At 38.1% G+C, this 27176-nt stretch overlaps 2 protein-coding genes across 2 annotated transcripts; both read left to right on the top strand.

Moving 5' to 3' along the window:
* The first annotated feature begins 322 nt into the window (after positions 1-322).
* On the top strand, positions 323-1273 carry LOC122450496 (olfactory receptor 4C46-like). Its single transcript, XM_043482874.1, has one exon. The coding sequence runs from the start codon at positions 323-325 to the stop codon at positions 1271-1273; it is 951 nt and encodes a 316-aa protein (XP_043338809.1).
* A 19017-nt stretch (positions 1274-20290) lies between these two features.
* Positions 20291-21220, top strand: LOC122450544 (olfactory receptor 4P4-like). The gene has a single exon (XM_043482914.1). The coding sequence runs from the start codon at positions 20291-20293 to the stop codon at positions 21218-21220; it is 930 nt and encodes a 309-aa protein (XP_043338849.1).
* Positions 21221-27176: the final 5956 nt, after the last annotated feature.

Genomic DNA, 27176 nt, shown 5'->3' on the forward strand with positions numbered 1-27176 from the left:
GTTTGTCTGCCTCTATATGTGAGATCTATTGCTTCATATTAAGCTTGAGTCATCTCACATGAGTATATGTGCACAGAAAGTCTCCCACCTGTGTGTTCACAGAGCCCCTCATGTCTCTAACCTCTAAGCATTATCTCTCTCCAGGGGAGGATGTGAGCCATCTTTAAGAGATCAGAAACATTTTTCCTATATCCAAAAAAGAATTCAAAAATTCAGAACTCCATAGAATCTGGGCATTTATTTTTTATTACATGGAGAAGCTTAGTGAACTCAAGGTTGAGGTGATGAAAAGGAACTTTTTTTTTTTTTTTCAGGTAACATAATGAACCATAATACAAAATACATGGAGAATAGAAACAACGTGACAGAGTTTGTTCTCTTGGGGCTCACACAGAATCCAAAGTTGCAGAAGGTCATATTTGTTGTGTTTTTGGTCATCTACATCATCTCTGTGGTAGGAAATATGTTCATCATGGTCACCATCATGGTCAGTCCATTACACAGTTCTCCCATGTACTTTTTTCTGGCCTATCTCTCCTTTATTGATGCTTGCTACTCCTCTGTGAATACCCCTAAACTGATTGTCGATTCCCTCCGTGAAAGGAAGACCATCCTGTTCAATGGATGCATGACCCAAATCTTTGGGGAACATTTCTTGGGAAGTGCTGGGGCCATCCTGCTCACTGTGATGGCCTATGACCGCTATGTGGCCATCTGCAAGCCCTTGCACTATGCAAGCATCATGAACTGGCGGGTGTGTTGGCTGCTAATTGGGGTGGCATGGGTGGGAGGCTTTCTTCATGGAATCATACAGATCTTTTTCATCTTCAGATTACCCTTCTGTGGCCCTAATGTCATCGATCACTTTTTGTGTGATCTGAACCCTTTGCTAAATCTTGCCTGCACTGATACTCACACTCTAGGATTATTTGTTGCTGCCAACAGTGGTCTCATCTGCCTTATAAACTTCACCCTCCTGATGGGCTCCTATGTGGTCATTCTGCGCTCCCTAAGGAACCACAGTTTGGAGGCGAGGCACAAGGCCCTCTCCACGTGTGTCTCCCACATCACAGTTGTCACCATGCTCCTTGTGCCCTGCATGTTTGAATATCTGAGACCACCAGTTACTTTACCAATTGATAAAGCAGTGGCTGTATTCTACACTATGATAACTCCCATGTTAAATCCCTTCATCTATACTTTGAGAAATGCCCAAATGAAAAATGCCATTAGGAATTTGTGTAATAGACAAGCTATTTCAGGTGATAAATAAGAGGAGACCAGCATTGATTCTCATGGTGCAAAGTTCAGAAAGACATTGTTGATGCTTTCAGCAAAGAAGACCTTTGGAATAAAGGGAGAAAAAATAGCTATAAATCATAGATTCTGCAATGGGGAGAAGAAATGGTGCATGAAAAGTGAGACAAACTGGCAGGAGACTACTTTTTCATGTTTGGAGCATTTTACCAAGTCGAGGCTTAGTATTTCTAGCTTTATCTATCTATATGCTTTAATAAATTCATTCTAATAAAAAATAAACACAGTGATATTGAGCAGTAATCTCTGTAACTATCCAAAGAAGTAGGCATTGCTATTATCCTCATTTTATAGGCGATTAAGCAAATAGAATGGGAAGGTTCCAACAGAGTAATATTGAAGAACCATATTTTTAGCTGCTGTCTCAGACCATGTTCTTAACTGTGGAGATATGCTGTCAGACAATGATACAAAGGTTACATAATCATGTTGTTCAGTTGCTAAATCATTTCTGACTCTTTGTGACCCCATGGACTGCAGCACCCCAGCCTCTTCTGTCCTCCACTCTCTCTCAGAGTTTGCTCAGACTCATGTCTGTTGAGTTGGTGATGCTATCCCACAATCTCATCTGCCTCCCCCTTCTCCTTTTGCCTTCAATCTTTCTCAGCATGAGGATCTTTTCCAATGAGTCAGCTCTTTGTATCAAGTGGCCAAACTATTGAAGCTGAAGCTTCAGCATTAGTCCTTCCAATGTATATTCAGGGCTGATTTCCTTGAGGAAAGACTGGTTTGATCTCCTTGCAGTCTTAGGTACTCTCAAGAGTCTTCTACAGCACCACAGTTCAAAAGCATCAATTCTTCAGTGTTCAGACTTCTTTATGGTCCAAATCTCACATCTGCACATGACTACTGGAAAAACATAGTGATACTACTTACCATTTATTGAGACAGGGACTGTGCTGAGATTGTATATATGGTGTGCGCTAAGTCACATTAGTCGTGTCCGACTGTTTGGGACCCTATGGGCTGTAGCCCACCGGGATCCTCTGCCCACATATGTACATGTGTGTATCTATGGTATGTGGTATGTGACACCGTGGTACGTAACTCCCCTCTAGGTCATCACGGAGCGCCGAGCTGAGCCCCCTGTGCTTATAGCAGCTTCCCTCTGTTTGACACATGGTATTTTCAGTGCTCTTCTCTCAGCTCACCCAGCCCCTCTTTCCTCCACTGTGTCCACAAATCAGTTCTCAACATCTGCACCTCTAGTCCTACCTTACACATAGGTTCATCTTTGCCTCTTCTCTAGATTCCATATATATGCATTAATATATGATAAGCAATGAAACATTTAAACTCTAAGGGGAATTTAAGGAATGTTGCACAATATTCCAAATTTTCTTATTGCATTAAGCATCATTTTGTATTGCTCATGTCACAATCTTATCCTGATAACCCATCAAAAAGAGTGAAGATCCAAGTAAAAGAATAGTCTAATATCAGACAGGAATTTCAATTATTAAACAAATTAAGTCATACTCTGTAAAATATTTACCTACTTGTCAATAATATTATCTTCAAGGCCCAATGTCTGATTTATGGTAAATGCTAGATGAATATACGTAAGTATAAGGGAAGATGAATAAATTCAATAAAATAGGCAAAATGTAGTATTGCAGACTAGGAAATTTTTTCTACCTTTATCTGTTTCAGATTCAGAGAAGTAATCTAGGTATATGTCTTTTGAAAACAAAGATTTGGTTTTATTCCTGCGTAAACTAGGAACAAGGAAGAAATTGAAAACAAACCCGTTATCTTTTGAACACACAATTTACGTTGATAGTCTCCCAGTCCTAAGCATGATATCATCATCCTGTTTTTTCCTAGATTTCTCTGTCAATATTTTTCAATATTTATTATTTTTGTATCGATTATTTTATATTGATTGGTTTTTATATTTTGATTTAAAAATTTAAAAAGGTTTATGTATTTCCTTTTAGGTAACATTTCATTATAAAACAGTGTGTTTTTTGGTTTGTATTTAATTTGTAGCTCCATTTACACAAAAAACAACCCCAGCATATATACATTCCATTCATTTCACCCAACCTACATTCATTAAACAACAAATATTTTTTTTCAGCCCAAGGAATGTATCAGATAGTGACAGTTGCTGGGGCTTCAGCAGTGAATAAAGAAAAACCTGAATGATGTCTTCACAGAGCTTAGACTCCATAGACTCCTAGAAGAGAGAAAAAATCACAACACAGTGTTATAAACGGTAAGAGAGTGGAAACAAGGGTGCTTACTCTGACAGCACTTTTGAGGGACACAACATAGACCTGGGGGCTCAGAAAACACCCCAAGGTGAAGAGACATCAGAAATGGGGCTCAAAGGGTCAACAGCACGAATAGACCTCAGATGGTTCTAGAATGTTTTAGGAGAGGAAACATGTAACAAAGTCCAGAAGGCGAAATGTGTACACAGACTCCTCATAAATGTCACATAGCTGTGGTTGCTAAACTTTTTATTCAACAACGCTTTACTGAATATGCACCGCATTCCAGGAAGAATGCCAGACACTTAACTTCCAAAGGGTAAATAGCAAGATAAGGAGCTGGAGTATCCGACTCTGTGAAGAGCTGGACTTGACTGAGCGACTGAACTGAACCGAAGCTGGTGTGGTAGGAACAGGAACGACTGGGGAGGGCCTCGTCCTCGTGCTAAGGCTTAAAACTCAGTCTGTGTGCTGTGCTGAGTCACTCAGTCATGTCTGACTCTCTGCGACCCCATGGACTCTAGCCCTCCAGGCTCCTCTGTCCATGGGGATTCTCCAGGCAAGAATACTGGAGTGGGTATCCATCCCCTTCTCCAGGGCATCTTCCCAGCCCACAGATCAAACCTGAGTCTCCTGCATTGCAGACAGATTCTTTGCCATCTGAACCACCAGAGAAAGTGTTTGGCTGTAGTAGAGAAAGTAAATTGTAAGGTACAAGTAGCAGAATGGTAGGGAGGCTACTGTAATGATTTGGATGTGAAACGATGGAGGTGTGACTTCTGGTGGTGCCAGTGATGGTGAAGAATATTGTAGACCCTCTGCATCTGGTCAAACCTCATTCGCTGCACAGATGCACCTGGAACACAGCTGCTGTTTGCCTGGGCTGCTAAAAGCTCACAGCCCCATTCTTTCTGGACAGCTGCAAGAGAGAGAATTGGAAATGACTCACTGGGGATTATGCCCACCATCCAAGGACCACAAGTACACCATGAACGACTGGAGCAGCACTGAAAAGGCTGGTCCCCTTGATGGATGGTGGAACCAATACTGCAGGACAATATACATTCCAGGGCTCCATGGCTCTAGGCTAAAGCTAAACTCTAACTGAAAGCATATCCTTTGTTTACCTCTACCACAGGCCACCTCGTTCAGTCTCTCTCTTGTAAATTGCTTTCATCTCAGGATCTTCATTATGGGGAGCCCAAACAAAATCCAAGAGATAGAGAAGAGCTCAAGCAATATTTAGGAATTATAAACAACAACAACAACAAAAAGAACTTAATATAGGATGAAGGTATGAAAAGAGTCATGAATGAAATCCAGATTCCAGCTTAGATCACCAGAGGTTTGGGGAAATTGAGAAGAAGGACTTAAGGTGAGTGTTCTTTCCCAGTGAAGAGGTCTCTCCAACCCCAGAAGACAAGACTATGCATCCTGCATGTAGAATTAACCCTTTATTGGCTGAAGAAACTGTAATGGCCTCCCCGGCAGCAGTTGCCATGAAAGACCATGATTCTCCAGAGGACCACTTCAACTCCCCTCATTGCTTCTGATTCTTTAACTTGTCTCAGGCGTCAGCAGACACCTGGAAGCAAGGTACAGACAGGGACGCTGGAGGAGCTGAGCTACACTCCACAAGAGCTACCTGAGTTTTCTAATTTATACAGACAGAAATCCAAGCAATAGATATGGGAATGGATATTACCAATATGGGACAATTATAGGGAAAAAGAAAAGAAACAAAAGACTTTGATTAGACCTGATTACTGACTGAGATGTGCTTACCAAGCAGAGATTTTGCACTTCATGTTGCAGCTGGAGGGAAGTAAAGAAAGGCTCTAAACCTTTGTGCTATAAATTCAGGGAATGTATATGGAATTGGATAGTGGTAGAAAAATCACCAAATTTGATCAGGCCTAATTTACTGATATGGGCTCATTAAGCAGATATTCTCCATTAAATGTTGCAACTGGATGAGGTAAGAAAGTCTCAAATAGTTTGTGGTGACTAACACATGAACAAAATGGTGGTCTGTTGTGAGCTGCATAGAAATGCCCCATCCACTTTGGTTTAATGTAGCAGAAGTGATTAAAACGTAGGTAGACAAAAAAGAACTTCAGGACCCAGAAAATCACAATGGTGTGACCATTCACCTAGAGCCAGACATCCTGAAATGTGAAGTCAGGTGGGCCTTAGGAAGCATCACTACAAAGCTAGTGGAGGTGATGGAATTCCAATTGAGCTATTTCAAATCCTAAAAGATGATGCTATGAAAGTGCTACACTTGATATGACAGCAAATCTGGAAAACTCAGCAGTGGCTATTGAACTGGAAAAGGTCAGTTTTCATTTCAATCCCAAAGAAAGACAATGCCAAAGAATACTCAAACTACTGCACAATTGCACTCATCTCACACACTAGTAAACTAATGCTCACAATTCTCCAAGCCAGGCTTCAACAATACATGAACCTTGAACTTCCAGATTTAAATCAGTTCAAGCTGATTTAAAAAAGGCAGATCCAACATCTGTTGGATTATCAAAAAAGCAAAAGAGCTCCAGAAAAACATCTATTTCTGCTTTATTGACTATGCCAAAGCCTTTGACTGTGTGGATCACAATAAACTGTGGAAAATTCTGAAAGAGATGGGCATATCAGACCACTTGACCTGCCTCTTGAGAAACCTGTATGCAGGTCAGGAAGCAACAGTTAGAACTGGACATGGAACAACAGACTGGTTCCAAATAGGAAATGGAGTACGTCAAGGCTGTATATTGTCACCCTGCTTATTTAACTTATATGCAGAGTACATCATGAGAAACTCTGGGCTGGATAAACACAAGCTGGAATCAAGATTGCCAGGAGAAATATCAATAACCTCAGATATGCAGAAGCCACCACCCTTATGGCAGAAAGTGAAGAAGAACTAAAGAGCCTCTTGATGAAAGTGAAAGAGGAGAGTGAAAAAGTTGGCTTAAAGCTCAACATTCAGAAAATTAAGATAATGGCACCTGGTCTTATTACTTCATGGTAAATAGATGGGGAAACAGTGGCTGACTTTATATTTTTGGGCTCCAAATTTACTGTAGATGGTGACTGCAGCCATGAAATTAAAAGACGCTTACTCCATGGAAGGAAAGTTATGACCAACCTAGACAGCATATTAAAAAGTAGAGACAGTACTTTGCCAACAAAGGTCCATCTAGTCAAGGCTATGGTTTTTCCAGTGGTCATGTGTGGATGTGAGAGTTGGGCTGTGAAGAAAGCTGAGAACTGGAGAATTGATGCTTTTGAACTGTGGTGTTGGAGAAGACTCCTGAGAGTCCCTTGGATTGCAAGGAGATCCAACCAGTCCATTGTACAGGATATCAGTCCTGGGTGTTTTGGAAGGACTGATGTTGAAGCTGAGACTGCAATACTTTGGCCACCTGATTCGAAGAGCTGACTCATTGGAAAAGACCCTGATGTAGGGAAAGATTGAAGGCAGGAGGAGAAGGGGATGGCAGAGGATGAGATGTTTCGATGGCATCATGGACTCAATGGACATGAGTTTGAGCAGACTCCGGGAGTTGGTGATAGACAGGGAGGCCTGACGTGATGCAGTTCATGGGGTCACAAAGAGTCAGACACGACTGAGCGACTGAACTGAACTTTACTGAGATTGAAATATTACAGTGGATTTGTTATTAAAAATCTACTTAGTCCCCCTGAGAGGGTTCAAAACATGTACCATTCATCACAACCATGAGAAATAAATGTGAAGAGGATGCTTCATCATCCTTGAAAAGCTGAGATGGCTATTTTCTAAAGGTCTCTAATGAAAACTGTGGCTGCTGGTTTGTGAAATCCAACTGTGTTAAGAGTGATTTGATCCTAGGGTGCAGCCAGTAGTAAAGTGATGGCACTTATGGTACCTTGCTAAAAATTTATAATTTATCTTTCCCTCAGATTTCCCCAAAGGGACCTCTGACCTTTTATCAGGTTAACTATACACTGTGGAAAAGTAAATAATCAGATCTTTCAGGGCACTGACTTTGACATGAAACTTATTCCAAGAGATCCAAAATGAAACTGCAGTCCCTCAATCAGAGTTAGAAATAATGGAGGTCTGGTGATCAAAGGAAGTTTAGCTCAGGTCTATTTACAGTGGGTCTTGTGATCATGGAACCCATGCTGTGGCTATTTCTCCAATTCCAGAATGGATAATTGGAACAGACATCCTTAGCAACTGGCAGAATTCCTATATTGGATCACTGACCCATGGAATAGGGGTGTTATTATGTCAGAAAAGCCCCAGTGGAAGGCATTACCACTGTCTGTCCTTAGGAAAATAGTAAGCTAAAAGTTGTACCATATTCCTGGGGGGATTGTAGAGATTAGTGCCACCACCAAACCTTGAAAGATGTGGAGGCCTGTGGGCGGGGAGTTACCACCACATACATGGACAGTTTTCCTATTTTCACCTGTTGCAGGATACACATGGACCTTGGAGAGTGACAGTGGATAATTCTGTGGTTAACCAGCTTTTATGCCAGATGTATTTCATCACAAGAGCAAATTGTCAGAGCTGCTGGTACCCGGTATTTAGCTAGAAGTATGCTTTTTTATTACGGTGTCAGAAGTAGCAACTACTTTAGATATTTTGGTAAGACATTTTCTTGTCAGCTAAAATTAGGAGACCCAAACTCATTGGAATTTCCAGGAACCCAGCAATATGGGGCATATAATGCTATCCATCCCTCTTAAGATGAAGGATAACTTGTTCCATCTGTTCTCTCCTATAACCAAAGACAGTGCACAATGCCTCTTGGGCCTTATTGGATTTGAGAGTCAATGTATCATTAATTTGGGTGTCTTCCTCTGACTCAATTGCAAAGTTACTCAAAAAGCTGCTAGTTTTAAGTGAGTTCCAGAAATAGAAAAGGCTCTGCTACAGATCCTGCCTGACATGCAAGCTTCTCTGAGACTTGGGACAAATATTAATAATCCAGTAGATCTATGGTGAGATGTGTCAGTCACAGGTAAGAATGTTGGAAACCTTGCCGGGCCTCCATAGGTGAATTGCACTGCAGACACGTAGGGTTTTGGAGAAAAGTCTTGCCATCCTTGCAAGATGACTACTCTCCTTTTATGAAATAGTGCTTGGCCTGTCACTGGGCCTCGATGGAAACTGAATGCTTCACCATGGGCCACCAAGTCACCATGCAACTAAAGTTTCTTTCATGCATTTGGTATTATCTAACCCATCCACCCAGCCACAAAGCTGGGTGTGCACAGAAGTACTCCATCATCAAATAAAGTGGTATAGGCATGATCTGGCCCAAGTGAGCCCTGAAGGCAAATTTCCAGGGAGAAGTGGCAAAAATGATCATGGTCCCCACTCCCACTACCTTTCCTTCTCTCTCCCTGCCTGCACCTATACATTATGATCAATTAACAGAGAAAGTTAAGACTTTGGACTTGGAAAGGAATAGTTCTGCAATGATCTCCAAAACTGAAAGCTGCACAGATGCAACCTCATCCTGAAAATTACCTGAACAGTAGTAGCAAAAGGAAATCCTCCCAATGGGTACATTTCAAGGGTGCACCTGGTCGATTATTTAACTTGGGAGGAGTGTCCAAATGGACAATATATACTGATTCATGGTTTTGGCCAATGAATTGGCTGGATGCTCCAGGGACTTGGGAAGGGGATATGGTTAGAAGATTGGTGACGAGGAAATTTGAGAAAGAGATATATGTACCACTTGTTTGAATGGGCAAAAAACATGAAAACATTTGTTTCCCACATCACAAAGTTTAAAAATGTGAGTAATGGTCTACACTACTAACTTTAGTAAATTATTACAAAAATATGTGCTTCCGGTTCCCATTATGTTCTGCTTGCTTAGAGGCTTCAGTTACAAAATGAGAAATGTTTCTACAAGGAGATACAAAGAGATTCTTTTGAACTGAGAGCTAAGACTTTTGTCTGACAATATTGGGCTGCTCTTGCCTCTGAGTCAACAGGCAAATTAGTAAGTTAGGGTGATGACTGGGTTATTAATCCTGATTACTAAGAGGAAATAGACTGATACTCCTCAGTGGAGATAAGAAAAAATATGTTTGAAATACAATAGCTCCCACAGATCTCCACTTACTGTGATCACTATTGAAAATTAAAATCAATACAAAACTACAACAACCCCATCCAATCAGAATTAACAATGACCCAGACTTTTTACCACTGAAGGCCTGTGCCACACACCAGGTAAAAATCCGTGGCCAGCTTCCATTCTTTCCGAAGGTACAGAGAATGCAAAATGAGTCACAAAAGAAACTAGTCATAATGACCAGTCACAACCAAGTAACAAGTTACAGAAATGAGAATTGCAATTGTGTGTCCACTTTATTTCATGAATATGCTGGTACATATGTGTATCACATACATGTAATATAAATACATACATAAATATCTTTATTTTTTTCTTGTGTTATTTATCCTGTAACATAAGACATGTTTAACTAGATTCCTTCTTCTCAGATGGAATTAACCCTTCTGTGGATTTTTTTTTTCCTTTTTAGAGAGGTTTTACTTGTTAGTTTTCTAGTCAGTGTAGCATTTTCCAATGGTTTGTTTATTTATTTAACATGACGTGTGCATTCGTTTGGTGGTGTTGGGTCTCAGCTGCTGCACGTGGTGTCTTTAGTTTGTGACCTGCAAACTCGTAATTGCAGAGTGTGTTCTCTCTAGTTCTCTGAGCAGGGACTGAACCCAGATCCTTTGCTTTGAGAGCGCAGAGAGTTAGTCACTGAAACGTCAGGGAAGTCCCTGCAAAGTGGGTAATGCTATCCCAGTTTATAGATGAGGAAAACAATACTCAAGGTGATTAAAAAAAAACACTGTCGGTGAGACAGCCATGGAGTTAAGAACCATGAGTACTAACTTCTCAGTAAAACAGCCAAACAACGTCCTCTATTTGGCTGCCTCGCTCCTTCCCACCACAGAACCTGCACAGGTGTGTTCCCTTCTGCAAGGATGCTTCCCCATGTTCTCAGTCCATTGGTCCTAGTTAACTCCCTCTCCTGTCTCAACTATAAGCCCAATAAATTTAACTTTACTGATCATAATATTTTCTACTACCCTATTAATGTCTATAGAATCTGTAATGCTACATATTGTTTTATTCTCTATTTAGGTAATTTGTCTCTATTTTTCTCTCTTATTCTTTTAGTCTTTACCTTTTCCCTCTCCCATTCCCTACTGTTCTGAGATGCAATCCGGCTTAATGATCCTTTAAAGAAACAGCTTTTTGTTTAATTATTTTTTCCATTTTTAAATTATTTTTATTTCGCTGAGTTTTTCTTATCCCTAATTCCTGTGTTTTGCTTACTTGATGTTTATTTTCCTATTATTTTTCTAGCTTGCTAGGTCAAAACCTTTGCAAATTTGTTTTAGGCATTATTTCTCTGTAGACTATATTTATATGCATCTAAATTTCTTTTTAAAGACTTTTATTGCTTTCCAGTCCTGCGGCAAGGAGAAGACAGAGTCAAACATACTTTAAGGTGTACTCACCTTAAACTAAGAGATTATTTCTAGATAGTGAACAACTATAGGACCACAACTAATGTGTAATGTGTGCTCAGTCACTCACTCATGTCTGATTCTTTGTGACTCCATGGATTGTAGACCGTCAGAATCCACTGTCCATGGGATTTTCCCAACAGGACTACTGGAGTCGGTTACCATTTCCTACTCCAAGGTAGCTTCCCAGATCAAGGATCAAACCCATGTCTCTTGCATTTCCTGCATTGGAAGGCAGATTCTTTACCACTGCACCACCTGAGGTCAGACTGTGTAATATCTTTGGGCTACTGTGTTAAATCTCTTGAAGAATTTTCCACGGTTTGTTGTGACTCATACAGTCAAATTTTGGCCTAGTCAATTAAGCAGAAATAGATGCTTTTCTGGAACTCTCTTGCCTTTTTAATGATCCAGAAGATGTTGGCAATTTGATCTCTGGTTCCTCTGCCTTTTCTAAATTCAGTTTGAACATTTGGAAGTTCACAGTTCACATACTATTGAAGCCTGGCTTGGAGAATTTTGAGCATTACTTTACTAGTGTGTGAGATGAGTGCAATTGTGCAGTAGTTTGAGCATTCTTTGCATTGCCTTTCTTTGGGATTGGAATGAAAACTTAACTTTTCTAGTTCTGTGGCCACTGTTGAATTTTTCAAATTTGCTGGCATATTGAGTGCAGCACTTTCACAGCACCTTTTAGTATTTGAAATAGTTCAACTGGAATTCCATCACTTCTACTAGCTTTGTACATAGTGATGCTTCCTAAGGCCCACTTGACTTCGCATTTCAGGATGTTGTATCTAGGTGAGGGATCACACCATTGTGGTTATTTGGGTCATACAGATCATTTTTTGTATAGTTCTTCTGTGAATTCTTGCCAACTCTTCTTAATATCTTCTGCTTCTGTTAGGTCCATACCATTTCTGTCCTTTATGCCCATCTTTTCCACAAACTGTGGAAAATTCTTCAAGAGATGTGAATAACAGACCACCTGACCTGCCTCCTGACAAATATACATGCAGGTCGAGAAGCCACAGTTAGAACTGGACATGGAACAACAGACTGGTTCCAAATCGGGAAAGGAGTACTTCAAGGCTGTATCGTGTCACCCTGCTTATTTAACTTATATGCAGAGCACATCTTGAGAAATGCTGGACTGGATGAAGCACAAGCTGGAATCAAGATTGCTGGGAGAAATATCAATAACCTCACATATGCAGATGACACCACCCTTATGGCAGAAAGCAAAGAACAACTAAAAAGCCTCTTGATGAAAGTGAAAGAGGAGAGTGAAAATGTTGGCTTAAAGCTCAACATTTAGAAAACTAAGATCATGGCATCTGGTCCCATGACTTCATGGCAAACAGATGGGAAAACAGTAGAAACAGTGACAGAATTAATTTTGGGGGGCTCCTAAATCACTGTAGATGATGACTGTGACCATGAAAATAAAAGATGCTTGCTCCTTGGAAGAAAAGTTATGATCAACCTAGTCAGCTTATTAAAAAGCAGAGACATTTCTTTGTCAACAAAGGTCCGTCTAGTCAAAGCTGTAGTTTTTCCAGTGGTCATGTATGGATGTGAGAGTTGGACTATAAAGAAAGCTGAGTGCAGAAGAATTGATACTTTTGATCTGTGGGGCTAGAGAAGACTCTTGAGAGTCCCTTGGATTGCAAGGAGATCCAGCTGGTCCATCTTAAAGGAAATCAGTCCTGAATATTCGTTGCAAAGAATGATGTTGAATCTGAAACTCCAATACTTTGGCCACCTGATGTGAAGAACTGACTCATTAGAAAAGACCCTTAAAAAACTGGAATTAGAACTGCCATATGACGAGCAATACCATTTCTGGGCATACACACCGAGGAAACCAGATCTGAAAGAGACACGTGCACCCCAATGTTCATCACAGCACTATTTATAACAGCCAGGACATGGAAGCAACCTAGATGCCCATCAGCAGATGAATAGATAAGGAAGCTGTGGTACATATACACCACGGAATATTACTCAGCCATTAAAAAGAATTCATTTGAATCAGTTCTAATGAGATGGATGAAACTGGAGCCCATTATACAGAGTGAAGGAAGCCAGAAAGATAAAGACCAATACAGTATACTAATGCATATATATGGAATTTAGAAAGATGGTAACGATAACCCTATATGCAAAACAGAAAGAGAGACACAGATGTACAGAACAGATTGGACTCTGTGGGAGAAGGCGAGGGTGGGATGTTTCGAGAGAACAGCATCGAAACATGTATATTATCTAGGGTGAAACAGATCACCAGCCCAGTCTGGATGCATGAGACAAGTGCTCGGGCCTGGTGCACTGGGAAGACCCAGAGAAATCGGGTGGAGAGGGAGGTGGGAGGGGGGATCGTGATGGGGAATACATGCAAATCCATGGCTGATTCATGTCAATGTATGACAAAACCCACTACAATATTTTAAAGTAATTAGCCTCCAACTAATAAAAATAAATGAAAAAAAGAAAAGAAAAGACTCTGTTGCTGGGAAAGATTGAAGGCAGGAGGAGAAGAGGATGACAAAGGATGAGATGGTCAGATGGTATCACCGACTCAATGGACATGAGTTTGAGTAAACTCCGGGAGTTGGTGATAGACAGGGAGTCCTGGCCTGCTGCAGTCCATGCAGTCACAAAGAGTCAGACACGACTGAATGACTGTACTGAACTGAACTGTCATAAATAGCTTTTATTATGCTAAGATGTTTTCTATATATCAAATTTGAGTTTGTATAATGCATGAATCTTTAATTTTATCAAATACCTTTTCACCTATTGAGTGTTTTCTGTCTTTTCTTTTTTTGATGTGGTATATCACATGAATTTATTTATGTATGTTGAACCATCCTTGTGACCATTGTATGAATCCAACTTGGTTGTGGTGGATGACCTTATGCATACTGTTGAAGTTGGTTTGCTAATATTTTGTTGAGGATTTTTGCATCTGTATTCATCAAAGATATTGGACTATAATTTCTTTTTGGTACTATCTTTGACTTTGATTTCGGGGGGATGATGGCTTCATATAATGATTTTGGGTGGGTTCCCTCATCTTCAGTCTTTTTGTAGAGCTTGAGAATGGTTAGTGTAAGTTCTTTTATGTCTGGTAGAATTCCCCAATGAAACCATCTGGCTCTGGACTTTTTTTTTTTTCAGGGAGTTTTTTTTTTAATTTTTTTTTTACAGATTCTATTTCACTTGTAGTGATACATCTGTTCAATTAATCTATTTATCCTTGATTCTTTTTTGTGTGTCACATGTTTCTAGAAATTTGCCCATTTCTTCTACTTTGTCCAGTTTGTTGGCATATAATTATTGCTTGTACTCACTTATGTATTTTCTTATTACAGTGGCATTGATTGTTATTTCTCATTTCTCATTTCTTATTTTGTTTATTTGGATCTTCTCTGTTGTCTTCATCATGAGCTTGGCTGGAGGTTTGTCTATTTTGTTTATCTTTTCTGTGAACCTGCTCTTGGTTTTATTTGTTGTTCTATTATTTTATATCTCTATTTTGTTGATTTCTAAGTGATCTTTATTCCTTCTTTCTGCATACTTTAGGTTTTGTTTGCTCTTCTTTTTCCAATCCTTTAAAGTGGTAGATTAGATTGTTTATTTGAGATATTTATTGTTTGGGGAAGATCTGTATTGCTATGAATTTCCCTCTAAGAATCACTTTTGCTGCATCCCATAGGTTTTGTATGGTTGTGCTTTCATTATCATTTATCTCAAGGTATTTTTTAGTTTCCTCTTTGATTTCATCAGTAGACCATTGGCTTTTCAGTACCACGTTGTTTAGTCTACATAATTTGTTTCTTCTTGTTTCTGTGGTTGATTTTATTGTGGTCATAAAAGATTTTTGAAAGTATTCTAGGTTTCTTTAAACTTGTATATTTCTACATAAACTTCAGAATGGGATTATTGATTAATTCTGATTATTCTGTTTTATTTTATTGAAGCTGCATTGAAATTAAAAAAAGCAAAATGGTAAAATAGAGTAAGTCTTATAACTCACCTATAAGGCATATCTCTTCACTTATTTATGTACTGAATTTTTCTAAGAAATATTTTCTGGTTTTGTTATGCAAGTTAGGTGTTCTACAAGTATATATTATTGTATGTTTATCTCTCAAGTTTCATATTTTTAATAAATACCTTATACAGATGCTGATCCTAATTTCAGTTTTTAATTGTTGCTATTACAGAAATGCATTTAAATTTTGTATTGATATTATATCTTGTGAACTTGCTAAACTAACTAATTGATTGCATGCACGCTAACTCACTTCAGTTGTGCCTGACTCTTTGAAACTCCATGGACTGTAGCCTGCCAGGCTCCTCTGTCCATGGGGATTCCCCAGGTAAGAATGTTGGAGTGGGTTCCCATGCCTTCCTCTAGAGGATCCTCCCGACCCAGGGATCACACCCTTGTCTCATGTCTCTTGGATTGGCAGGTGGGTTCTTTACCACTAGCACCGCCTTAGATTCTTTACAGAACACTTAGCATTTTCTACCATAGAACCATTCTATCTGCATATATGTGTATTTGTTACAATTTCACTCCTACCTTTTGAATCTATATGTCTTATGTTTCTTTTTCTTACCTTATCGCAGTGTAATAGAATTTAGGATTTAATCCAGGAATAGGAGTCGACAGTCTTTTATTGGTCCAAACTTACAGAATATTCCCCAATATAAGTGATGGTAGTTATAGGTCTTATACAGTTGCTATATTAAATTAAGCAATTCCCTTTCATTTGCTGAAATGTTTTAAAAATATTATATATATATATATGTAAATGGAAATGTTTTATTTTATATTTTTTGAAATGTTTTAAATTATAATTAACTTCATGCATTTATTGAAATGACCTTGTGATTATTCTCTTTATTGTGCTAATATAGTGAATTACACTGTTGCATTTTGAGTCTTTTATTCCTGGGATAATTTCCACAAGATCATGATAAATTATTATTAAATTCATTGGGCCAGAAGTTATATTTGGCAAGAAGTTTAGCCATGAATTTAATTTCTTTAGCTGATATAGAACAATTCTGCTTTTCTATATCTTCTGTTAGATTCTATGATTTTTTAAAAAATATTTTTAAAAGTATTTTCTACCACCCTGTTAATATATGTAGATTCTGCAATGCTGTACATTATTTCATTCTTGGTTTAAGTATTTTGTTTCTATTTTTCTCTCATTCTCTTCTTCTTTCTTCTCTCCCTCTTTTCCTTATTTTGAGATATTATCAGTTTTATTGATCTTTGAAAGACTGTTTATTACTTAATCAAATTTGCATTTAAAGACTTTTATTGCTTCCTAGTATCAAGCAGCAAGGAGAAGACAGAGTCAAGTGCCACAGTTTAAGGTGATTATACTGAGATTATTTCTACATGTTGACGGCCGTGAGGAGAGTACAACTAATATGAAATGCCCTGCGGCTAGTAAGAGTTACATACATTAGCGTACAGAGAGTATATAGAGTGGAAATGAGCATTTTAAAAAGGAAAAATGTATTATAAAATAAATAAAACTTTAGAAAGACCTTGCATGGCCCGTGAAAACCGCTTGATAAGAAATCAGAACTGAGGACCACAGTGTACTCCAGCTGCCTCCCTAGTTTGTACTGACACCCTTCTTCCTCTCTTGCCAACGGGATGGAAAGGGACAAAGGATGGCAAAACAACCCAAAACACTAAAGAAAAATGGACTGTGACTTTCTCCCCAGCCGTCTAATGTTACCTAATACTACATGATACCTGTTGGCACAAATTGCTGTTCATGGCTTCTAAATTTCAAGTGGGAGTAAAAAGACACTGAGAAATAATTTCCAAATTGTGATAATAATGTGAAGTGTATCTGGGAAGTATAAGTGTCCTGATTATCTCTTACCATATTTATACAATTAAGTAATAAATATTTCAAATATATTAAATGTGTATTATATATACTTTCGTAAATGTCAGCAAACTCAGTTTTTGAGGAAATTATTTTAGAAGTGAAAGATAGAAAAATATCCATAACATTTCATTGGTATTATAACACTATAAAGTTATTGAATCATTCCTATATAACCCTCAAGAGATTAAAGAAAGAAATCTCAAACCTGTCTTATAGATGTCATTAATATTAGTAGCTTTGTTCTTATAATTATGATCTTACACACACTGGCTGCTGTAAAATGCCTGTGGGACTTTTTTGGTTTTTTTTCCTGTTTTCCTTTGGTGTGCTTTTAATTCAAATTATATATAGCAATGCTTTCCTAAAATGTTCTTTTGGATGGACAGTTCCTGAGAAGGTCAGATGTATTCTTTATCTATTTGCTGTTTCAAAGCACAGTCTCAGAGAAATAAAAACAAACAGCCTGAAAGATCATCTGACGTTTCAAATAAAAGTAAAATCTTGCAGAAATCAGTGTTATGATTAGTTACATGTATGTACATTAAATTTATATAAAAATAATTGGGATTTAGAAAAAAATTACATAATTTTTGATCATAGTAATTGAAACTTTATATACCTTACTAGGTGGTGGTAAAGATGAAATGGTCAGTAAATGAAAATTTTTTAGTGTTGTTCCCAGATCATTTAATGAGTTAGTATATAGTGCCCCAATATTTGGGCTTCCCTAGCAGCTCAGATGGTAAAGAAGATGCCTGCAATACAGGAGAACTGGTTTTGATCCCTGGATTGGAAAGATCTCCTGGAGAAGGGCATGGCAACCCACTCCAGTATTCCTTCTTGGAGAATTCCAAGGAGAGAGCCTGGAGGGCTACAGCCCGTGGGCTTGCAAACAGTGGGACATGACTGAGAAAATGACATTTTAACTATCTCTTTTCATCTCAACACTTTCCTCTAAATACAGAAAATAATGAAAACCACACATGTTAATATCATGATTTTTTACTTTATTATTGATATGATAAACATTTAAAATTTTGATACAAATTTTATCCAATTGCCCTTGGGATTTTACACTGTCCATGTTCTCTCATGACCTTAATTATAAATCCCTTTTCTTAATATGCTTAAGTGCTTTTTTTCTCTCTCAAACTGTAGTTTGATATATCTTTGCAAACTATTCCTCACTGTTTTTTTTTCTTTTTTTTTTTTTAACAATTTAAAGCTTGAAGGAGGGGTTTTTGGAAGAAACACCTTAACTGAAAGGTATGTGAAAAGTTGGACTCAATATTCTCCTTCCCTCTCAAAACCCTTGGCATCTAAACATGTATTTGGGTGATGGTGGCATGTGTGTGGGCTGGATGCAGGGAGAGAAAGGAGCGAGAGCGGGGCAGGACGAAGAAGGGGACGACACAGTCTTTTTGTTCCTGGTTTAAAGGAAGACCAGAAGAATAAGGCCTGCACTGAAGGATTTTTTTCTGAGTCTATATTAAGTAGTGCGGCACTAATGCAAATATTAAGGGTTGCTGAGGCTTGTACTACTATTTAAAAAAGATGCTAAACCAAGAGTTGCATTTTCTACAGTTTTGGTTCTCTAGTTTTTCTATAATTTCTATTATAATTTTAATTAAAAAGTGTCTTTAAATTTGTTTATATCATGTGACAGAGTCTTCCGCATAAACATAGACTAGGTTTCTCAATTCATAAACAAAGAAGTACTTTGCTAAGCTCTCCATTTGTACACAGAGCAAACTTAAACCAACACCTGTGTTTCTTCCTTAAACTTCTGTAAATCTAATAAAAGTTCTTCAATAAATCTTCCTGTGGCAGAATAGAATCTAAAGATACAGCCATTAACTGATGTAGGTGTTGATGTATAATTTCTTATAGAACCATTGGTTTCCTGTTGGAGTCCTGTCCTTTGTAGTTGAAAAGTTAGAATCGCAAGCTCATTATATTGAGTATATTTTGTATGAATTTCACGTTCTGTTCTTGCTGTAAGGCAAATAGATCCAGCAGTATTCATTTCACTTACCAGTTGAAGAAGGCTCAGAGAGGATGAACTGTTTAGTGCTCAACAAAAATCAAATAGGACACGTGCGCATGTATCGTTAAGATGATGGATCTATCTAACATGTCACATTGTTCCTCAATGATGCCATTAAACAACAACTCATTGCAATTAACAGTATTTGATACAAACAATGATTTTACTGTGGAGAACATTTGGTTTTGGGTAAAAGGTGATTTTTTTCAACATATTCACCCTGTTCTCCTTGATGTACTGTTTTGGATGTACTACATCCAAACGGTGGCACTGTTCTAAAGTATTTAACTAAATAATTCTTTGTGTTGAGTTCACCCAATTAAAAAAAAAGAAAAAAAAAACCCAAAATATAAACAAAAGCTACTAGCTCTAAGGAGTATCAACAGAAACCTCTGAAACATGTATTTATTGAAATTAAGGTTAAAGTGAATTTTTACATAATGATAACCTTTCTTCCTATATTCAAATGGTTCACAGTGTGCTTAACTTCTCTGTTTCCAGTCTCTCTGTGTTCTGAATCTTTATCACACATGCCTACAAGGAGAGTCAATGAGACTATTTTCTACCAACACAGGTATGCTCTGCTATGATTAAAAGCATTTTTCAAAAATTTCAAAAATAATATTTAGTTCCATTGAATGTATAGAATGTTAATCTAAAATTGGGACTTTGTATGTGAAATACATGCATGTGGAGAAGTGGAGAGATTTTCTTAAACATATAAATGGCCATTACATAGATGGCTAAAGGCTTGGATGGAGAATGACTATATTTTTTACAGAGATGGACAAAAGCTGGAATTTCCGTGGTTGGTGAATGTTGTTGCATAGTTCCCAAGGGCATGAACTCTGGTACCAGAGTCAGGTTCATCTTAGTTTGATTGCAACTTAATCTCTTAATGATTTGATGCAAATTACTGAAACCTCTTGCTTTTATTTTATAAATATAAAATGAGTATCAGAATACCACCTCTTGGTTGGGTTGTTACAATTCCAGTCATAATTAATATTTTATTAAATATTGTTTGAAATGTGCTTCTCTTAATATCAAATGATAGATTGCCTATAGTAAACTTTCTGTGACCTACATCTTTGCTCAGTGTACAAGAAAATAATCCAAAACTTTAAATATGCAATTAAAGATGTATTATTCTATTGTTTCAGATAAACTGAGTTTCTGCTGTGTGTCCTGAACTCTACTCAACCTCATGGAAAACCAAAACAATGTCACAGAATTTGTTTTCATAGGGTTGTGGGGAGATAAGAAAATAGAGCTACTGTTCTTTTCCTTGTTCCTGCTCTGTTACCTGGCTGTCTTGATGGGGAATGTCATCGTCTTACTCACCATCACCTGCAGCCATCTAAAGCAGCAACCAATGTACTACTTTCTCTGTCAGCTCTCCCTCATGGATGTCAGCTACACCTCCACGGTGGTCCCCAGGCTAATCAGGGACTTAGCTGCAGCAAGAAAAAACATTTCCTATAGCAACTGTATGACCCAGCTCTTCACTGCCCACTTGCTGGCAGGTGTGGAACTATTCATCTTGGTGTCCATGGCTTTTGACCGCTACGTCGCCATTGTCAAGCCCCTGCACTACATGGTCATCATGAACAGACAGAGGTGTAACATGTTCATCATCCTGGCCTGGGTTGTCGGCTTTTGGCATTCTATTGCTTTACTTCTCATGGTACTCAGGTTACCTTTCTGCGGTCCTAATCAGATAGATCACTACCTATGTGATGTGAAGCCTCTCTTGAAACTGGTGTGCAAAGATATTCATGTTGTGAGTATCTTAGTGATTGCAAATTCAGGAATGGTGGTGCTTGTCATATTTCTTGTTCTAGTAGCTTCTTACATAGTCATACTATATAACCTTAGAACACATTCTTCTGCAGGGCGAAGAAAAGCTCTCTCAACGTGTGGTTCTCACATAACAGTTGTAGTGTTATTCTTCGTTCCCTGTATCTATACTTACGTTCTGCCTGCAGGGAGCGAGAACAAGGACAAGGACATCTCGGTGTTTTACACTGTGATTGGCCCCGTGCTGAACCCTCTCATCTACACCCTGAGAAACATGGAGATGAAAATCGCCATGAGGAAGGTATGGTCTAAAGTGACGCGTTCAGATTTGAAGTAAATAGGGTGATACTCATTATGGTTTAGAATTCATGTCTCATCTCCAGGACCTGTGCCCTTTGAGGTAATAGAAGAAAACATATACACTTTCTTTGAGGAATTGAAATAAATGTCATCTGGCATTCAGTTCAGTTCAAGTGGGAACGAGCATAGACAGTTCAATTCAGTGGTCTGTGAAAATCTAGAGGGCGGGATGGATGGGAGCAGGGAGGGGGCTTCAGGAAGAAAGGGACATGCATATACCTGTGGCTGATTCATGTTGATGCGTGGCCAACACAATATTGTAAAGCAATTATCCTCCAATTAAAAAAAAATCACAATTAAAAAGAAATCACTGTGACACTAATCTTGGAAAAGAATGGCAATTGCAAATTATCTTTGTGACTACTATGAAGAGGAGAAACTTGGAAATATTTTGTAGAGAAACCTGAGGATTTTTCGATGAATTGTGTTTACTTTCATCTACGCTGCTGCTAAGTTGCTTCAGTAGTGTCTGACTCTGTGTGACCCCATGGATTGCAGCCCACCAGGCTGCTCCGTCCCTAGGATTCTCCAGGCAAGAACACTGGAGTGGGTTGCCATTTCCTTCTCCAATGCATGAGAGTGAAAAGTGAAAGTGAAGTTGCTCAGTCGTGTCCAACTCTTCGAGCGACCCCATGGACTGCAGCCTGCCAGGCTTCTCCATCCATGGGAGTTTCCAGGCAAGAGCACTGGAGTGGGGTCCCATTGCCTTCTCCGAGTTTCATCTATAGTAGGATACAAAAAAAACCACATAACAACACTCCTAGAAAACATAGCAAACATTATAAGAGAAAAGATTATATGTAAGATATTACATTGTATATAATATATAATACATTATATATACAATATATATAATACATTATATATTATTATATTATTATTTTATATATAAGAAAAAAGGATTATATGACTAGGATAACTGAAATATATAAACACTTTTAACTATGCAAATATAACACAACCATTATAAATGTAATTTGCACAGAAGAATAAAAAAGAAAAAATCACGAGGGACATATAATTAAATAGGATTTTCATAGGAGAGAAAATTGGAAAAATTACCATTTTGGTAAGTTTCTAAAAAAATTGGCATCTAAAAAATTCTCTTCTGAAAAATACTTCAGAAGACATTTGTCAAAGTCTAAATGTCTGATGATAATGTTTTGAAAATATCAAATTGTATTTCCAAATTGTATTTTATCATTTAAAGAAGAAAAATAAAACCTGACTTGAGCCAATGTAAAGAAATCAAAATGGGGGCAATTGGTGTTAAAAGGGATCAATGTTTTAAAAGAGCCATGTGTTTCAGAGTACAAAATTTGGAGTTCCAGCTTTAATCTTCATCTAATGCTTTATTCTTAACAAATGTACTCATTTTCACATTCTGTGTTCCTGATCAGATAGTTCACTATATATGTGACATGAAGCCTTTTTGAAGTGATATGCAAAATTATTTATGTTGGTAATATCTTAGTGATTACTGGTTCTAGAGATAGTAGAGCTTGTCATGATTCTTGTCCTAGAAATTTCTTATATAGCCTTAGAATATAGTTGTCTGTGAAGTGAAGTGAAAATTGGTCAGTCGTCTCCGACTATTTGTGACCCCATGGACTGTATAGTCCATGGGATTCTCCAGGCCAGAATACTGGAGTGGGAGCTTTTCCCTTCTCCAGGGGATCTTCCCAACCCAGGACTTGAACCCAGGGTCTCCCACTTTGCAGGCGGCTTCTATACCAGCTGAGCCACAAGAGTAGTCCTCTGTAGGGGACACAAACTTTTCTCAACCTGTAGATCTCCATGATGGTGTAGTATTCTTTGTTTTGGCATTTATCCATATTTATATTCTGGGCTTCCCAGGTGGCTCAGTGGTAAAGAACTGACTACTAGGCAGGAGATACAGGTTTGAACCCTGGGTCAGGAAGATACCCTGGAAAAGATGATGGGAACCCACTTCAGTACTCATGCCTGGGAAATCCCATGAACAGAGGAACTATAGTCCAAGGGGTTGCAAAAAACATTCAGAAATGACTTAAAAACTGAACAACAACAATGATATTTATATTTTACCTACCCAACTCTGATCCAAGTCTAACTTAGTAATGCCAGAAGTCACTATGTTGGAAAAACTACAGTGTTACAACGATGGGCTTTGGAGTCAGATCTGGGTGACTACTAACTCTCCAGGTCTTGACAATTTGCTTTAATTATTTATATATATCCCCACTTCAAAAACGTCTATGAAATAGGGTAATATCATATTTTATAAAGACACAATACTACCTATAATAACACATGTAGATTTTTAATGTAGAATAAAGCTACCAGAAACTCATGTTAGATACTTTTCCTCTCTCTTTCTCTACTTTTTTGCGTTTGCTTGGATGCTTCCAGGCAAGCTGGATCCCTCTAACATTCTCTAAATGCACTCTAAAATCTGTCACCTCACTAGATTTTTCTTCCCTCTCTGTTTAGGATTCCTTACTCCCATGTTTTAGGGGGCCACATCTTAAATATATTTCACACTTCAGAGATGATCTTGTACAGGAAGATTTTGTACATCTGTCAACAAAGTAGAAAATACATCTGATTCCATGTGTTATTTTATTGCCATTTAGCTGTGTGTTTCAGTTCAGTTCAGTCACTCAGTCCTGTCAAACTTTCTGCGACCCATGAACCGCAGCATGTCAGGCCTCCCTGTCCATCCCCAACTCCCGGAGTATACCCAAATCCATGTCCATTGAGTCGGTGATGCCATCCAACCATCTCATCCTCTGTCGTCCCTTTCTCCCCCCACCCTCAATCTTTCCCAGCATGAGGGTCTTTTCAAATGAGTCAGCTCTCCGCATCAGGTGGTCAAAGTATTGGAGTTTCAGCTTCAGCATCAGTCCTTCTAATGAACACCCAGGACTGATCTTTAGGATGGACTGGTTGGATATTCTTGCAGTCCAAGGGACTCCCAAGAGTCTTCTCCAACACCACAGTTCAAAAGCATCAATTCTTCAGCACTAAGTTTTCTTATAGTCCAACTATCATATTCATACATGACCACTGGAAAAACCAGAACCTTGAATAGACGGACCTTTGTGGACAAAGTAATGACTCTGCTTTTTAATATGCTGTCTAGGTTGGTCATAACTTTCCTTCCAAGGAGTAAGTGTCTTTTATTTTCATGGCTGCAATCACCATCTGCAGTGATTTTGGAGCCCAAAAAAATGAAGTCTGACACGGTTTCCAATGTTGCCCCATCTATTTCCCATGAAATGATGGGACCAGATGCCATGATCCTAGTTTTCTGAATGTTGAGCTTTAAGCCAACTTTTTTCACTCTCCTCTTTCACTTTCATCAAGAGGCTCTTTAGTTCTTCCTCACTCTCTGCCATAAGGGTGGTGTCATCTGCATATCTGAGGTTATTGATATTTCTCCCTGCAATAGTGATTCCAGCTTGTGCTTCCTCCAGCCCAGCGTTTCTCATGATGTACTCTGCATATAAGTTAAATAAGCAGGGTGACAATATACAGCCTTAACGTACTCCTTTTCCTATTCGGAACAAGTCTGTTGTTCCATGTCTTGTTCTCACTGTTGCTTCCTGAACAGTATACAGGTTTCTCAAGAGGCAGGTCAGGTGGTCTGTATTCCCAACTCTTTCAGAATTTTCCACAGTTTATTGTGATCCACACAGTCAAAGGCTTTGGCATAGTCAATAAACCAGAAATAGATATTTTTCTGGAACTCTCTTGCTTTTTCAATGATCCAGTGGATGTTGACAATTTGATCTCTGGTTCCTCTGCCTTTTCTAAAACTAACTTGAACATCTTGAAGTTCACGGTTCACGTATTGCTGAAGCCTGGTTTGGAGAATTTTGAGCATTACTTTACTAGTGTGTGAGATGAGTGCAATTGTGTGGTAGTTTGAGTATTCTTTGGCATTGTCTTTCTTTGGGATTGGAATGAAAACTGACATTTTCCAGTCCTGTGGCCACTGCTGAGTTTTGCAAATTTGCTGACATATTGAGTGCAGCATTTTCACAGCATCATCTTTTAGGATTTGAAATAGCTCAACTGGAATTCCATCCCCTCCACTTTGTTCATAGTGATGCTTCCCAAGGCCCACTTGACTTTACATTCCAGGATGTCTGGTTCTATTTCAAGTAACCTGACATCTTATGTTAATGTTTCTTCTTATGAACTGGGTTTTTCTAATATGACTCAAACAGAATATTGTGCACCATATCTTAATTATTTTTTATCTCTCTTTTTTCCAGCACAAATTAAGATGTAGCAAAACAGTTTCTAAATTAAATACAAAAATTCTATCTTTTCTCTTTGTTTAACTTCATGCATTTGTTCTTACGTATCTAGAGCTTGCATTTATGTCATTAACAATCATGCATTAATAATGTCAGAAAGGCTAAAATTTTAACATATATCCTCATTTTCAATCATGGAGTGATTGAAATCCAGCAGACTTTCAACCCCTAATAATATCTTTTTACTTATTTATTTAATGCATTGAGTAGGTACAACTCTTTAATTGTTCTTTACCCTGTATTCACTGAATCACATAACACAATCTCAGCTTCCAGGTTTGGTTCTTACTTGACTAGACATTTCACTGTGCCCAAGCACTTTTCTTTTCTCAGTCAAATGATGATGTATCTTCCACACAATTTTCTTGACCAAGTTACTCCTGTCCCTCAACCAAGACAATACCCAGGAAAGACACATAGAGACTATGTTAAATATTATCTTAATGCCAGGATCCATTCTTTTAATGTTTCAGCTCTTAGAACTGTAAAAAAATTAATAAAGGGAAACCTCAATTAAATTGTGTTGGTAGATCAGTAGCAGGGAGCTTTCACATCTTGTGACAACACAGCCCGAAAGGCAAAAGAGAAGACTTTCCTTTCCTGGCAGAGACTCAGCCAATGAAAAGCCATGTACTCGTTGTTTGCTATAACCTGCCTAACTTCCTTTTTCTCTGTATAAATAAGTTCTCCTTCACATTCGTTTTTTTGGGGACTTACACAGGCTCATGCAATTTGCTTGCCAGAGTTTCAGACCCCACATTGTAATTCTCTGTTGATAGTAAATGAACTTATCTTTGCTCAATAAATATTTCACAGTTTCTTTATTTCATATGAAGATAATAACTTTCTTTTTCCTCCTGGATACATTGGAATATGAAGAGAAAATATTCTGTCCATTCCATTGCAAATTAGCTTTGACAAATCATTCATAGTACCTTTTGATCTGGTTTAATGTAATGTTTTTTCCAAAAGTATTTGGATTTCTTTAAAGTATAGATATATAGAATGTATATGCATGCTGTGTGTGTCTGTGTGTAATGATTGTGTATATATGTATATATATGATGTATATATATATATATATATATACATGTGTGTATATGTATGTGTATATATGGTGTGTGTATATATGTGTATATATGGTGTGGGGGTCTTTAGGGTATTGAAGTTGGATGGGAAATTCTCATTCCATCACAAAAATGCTATGCAAATAAATAAATAAATAAATTTTATTATCATGTGTTTTTTTTTTCCTTTTCTCAAGGTTCACGAATTGGCAAAAAATCTGATGATATTGCACAAGGCCACATACAAAATATATTAAAGTAAGATTAGCTGTTTATGTTTTTCTCAGCATGTGAGTGAAAAACAGAAGATTTAAGAAATATTCACTATTGTCAATGTGTAATTTAAGAAAATCCCTCCATTTACATGGGGCTTTCCAGGTGGCTAAGTGTTAAAGAACTGGTCTGCCAAGCAGCAGGTGCAGGTTGGATCCCTGGATCCAGAAAATCCCCTGAAAAATGAAATGGCAACCCACTCCAGTATTGCTTGGGAAATTTCATGGACAGAGGAGCCTGGTGGACTACACTCCATGAGGTCAAAAAGAGTCAGGCACAACTTAGT

Source organism: Cervus canadensis, chromosome 11, assembly GCF_019320065.1.
Source record: "Cervus canadensis isolate Bull #8, Minnesota chromosome 11, ASM1932006v1, whole genome shotgun sequence".
Classification (NCBI taxonomy): domain Eukaryota; kingdom Metazoa; phylum Chordata; class Mammalia; order Artiodactyla; family Cervidae; genus Cervus; species Cervus canadensis.

Bases quoted from the DNA above. Each gene is read 5' to 3' on its own strand.
- LOC122450496 (XM_043482874.1), top strand. From the start codon at position 323: ATGAACCATAATACAAAATACATGGAGAATAGAAACAACGTGACAGAG.
- LOC122450544 (XM_043482914.1), top strand. From the start codon at position 20,291: ATGGAAAACCAAAACAATGTCACAGAATTTGTTTTCATAGGGTTGTGG.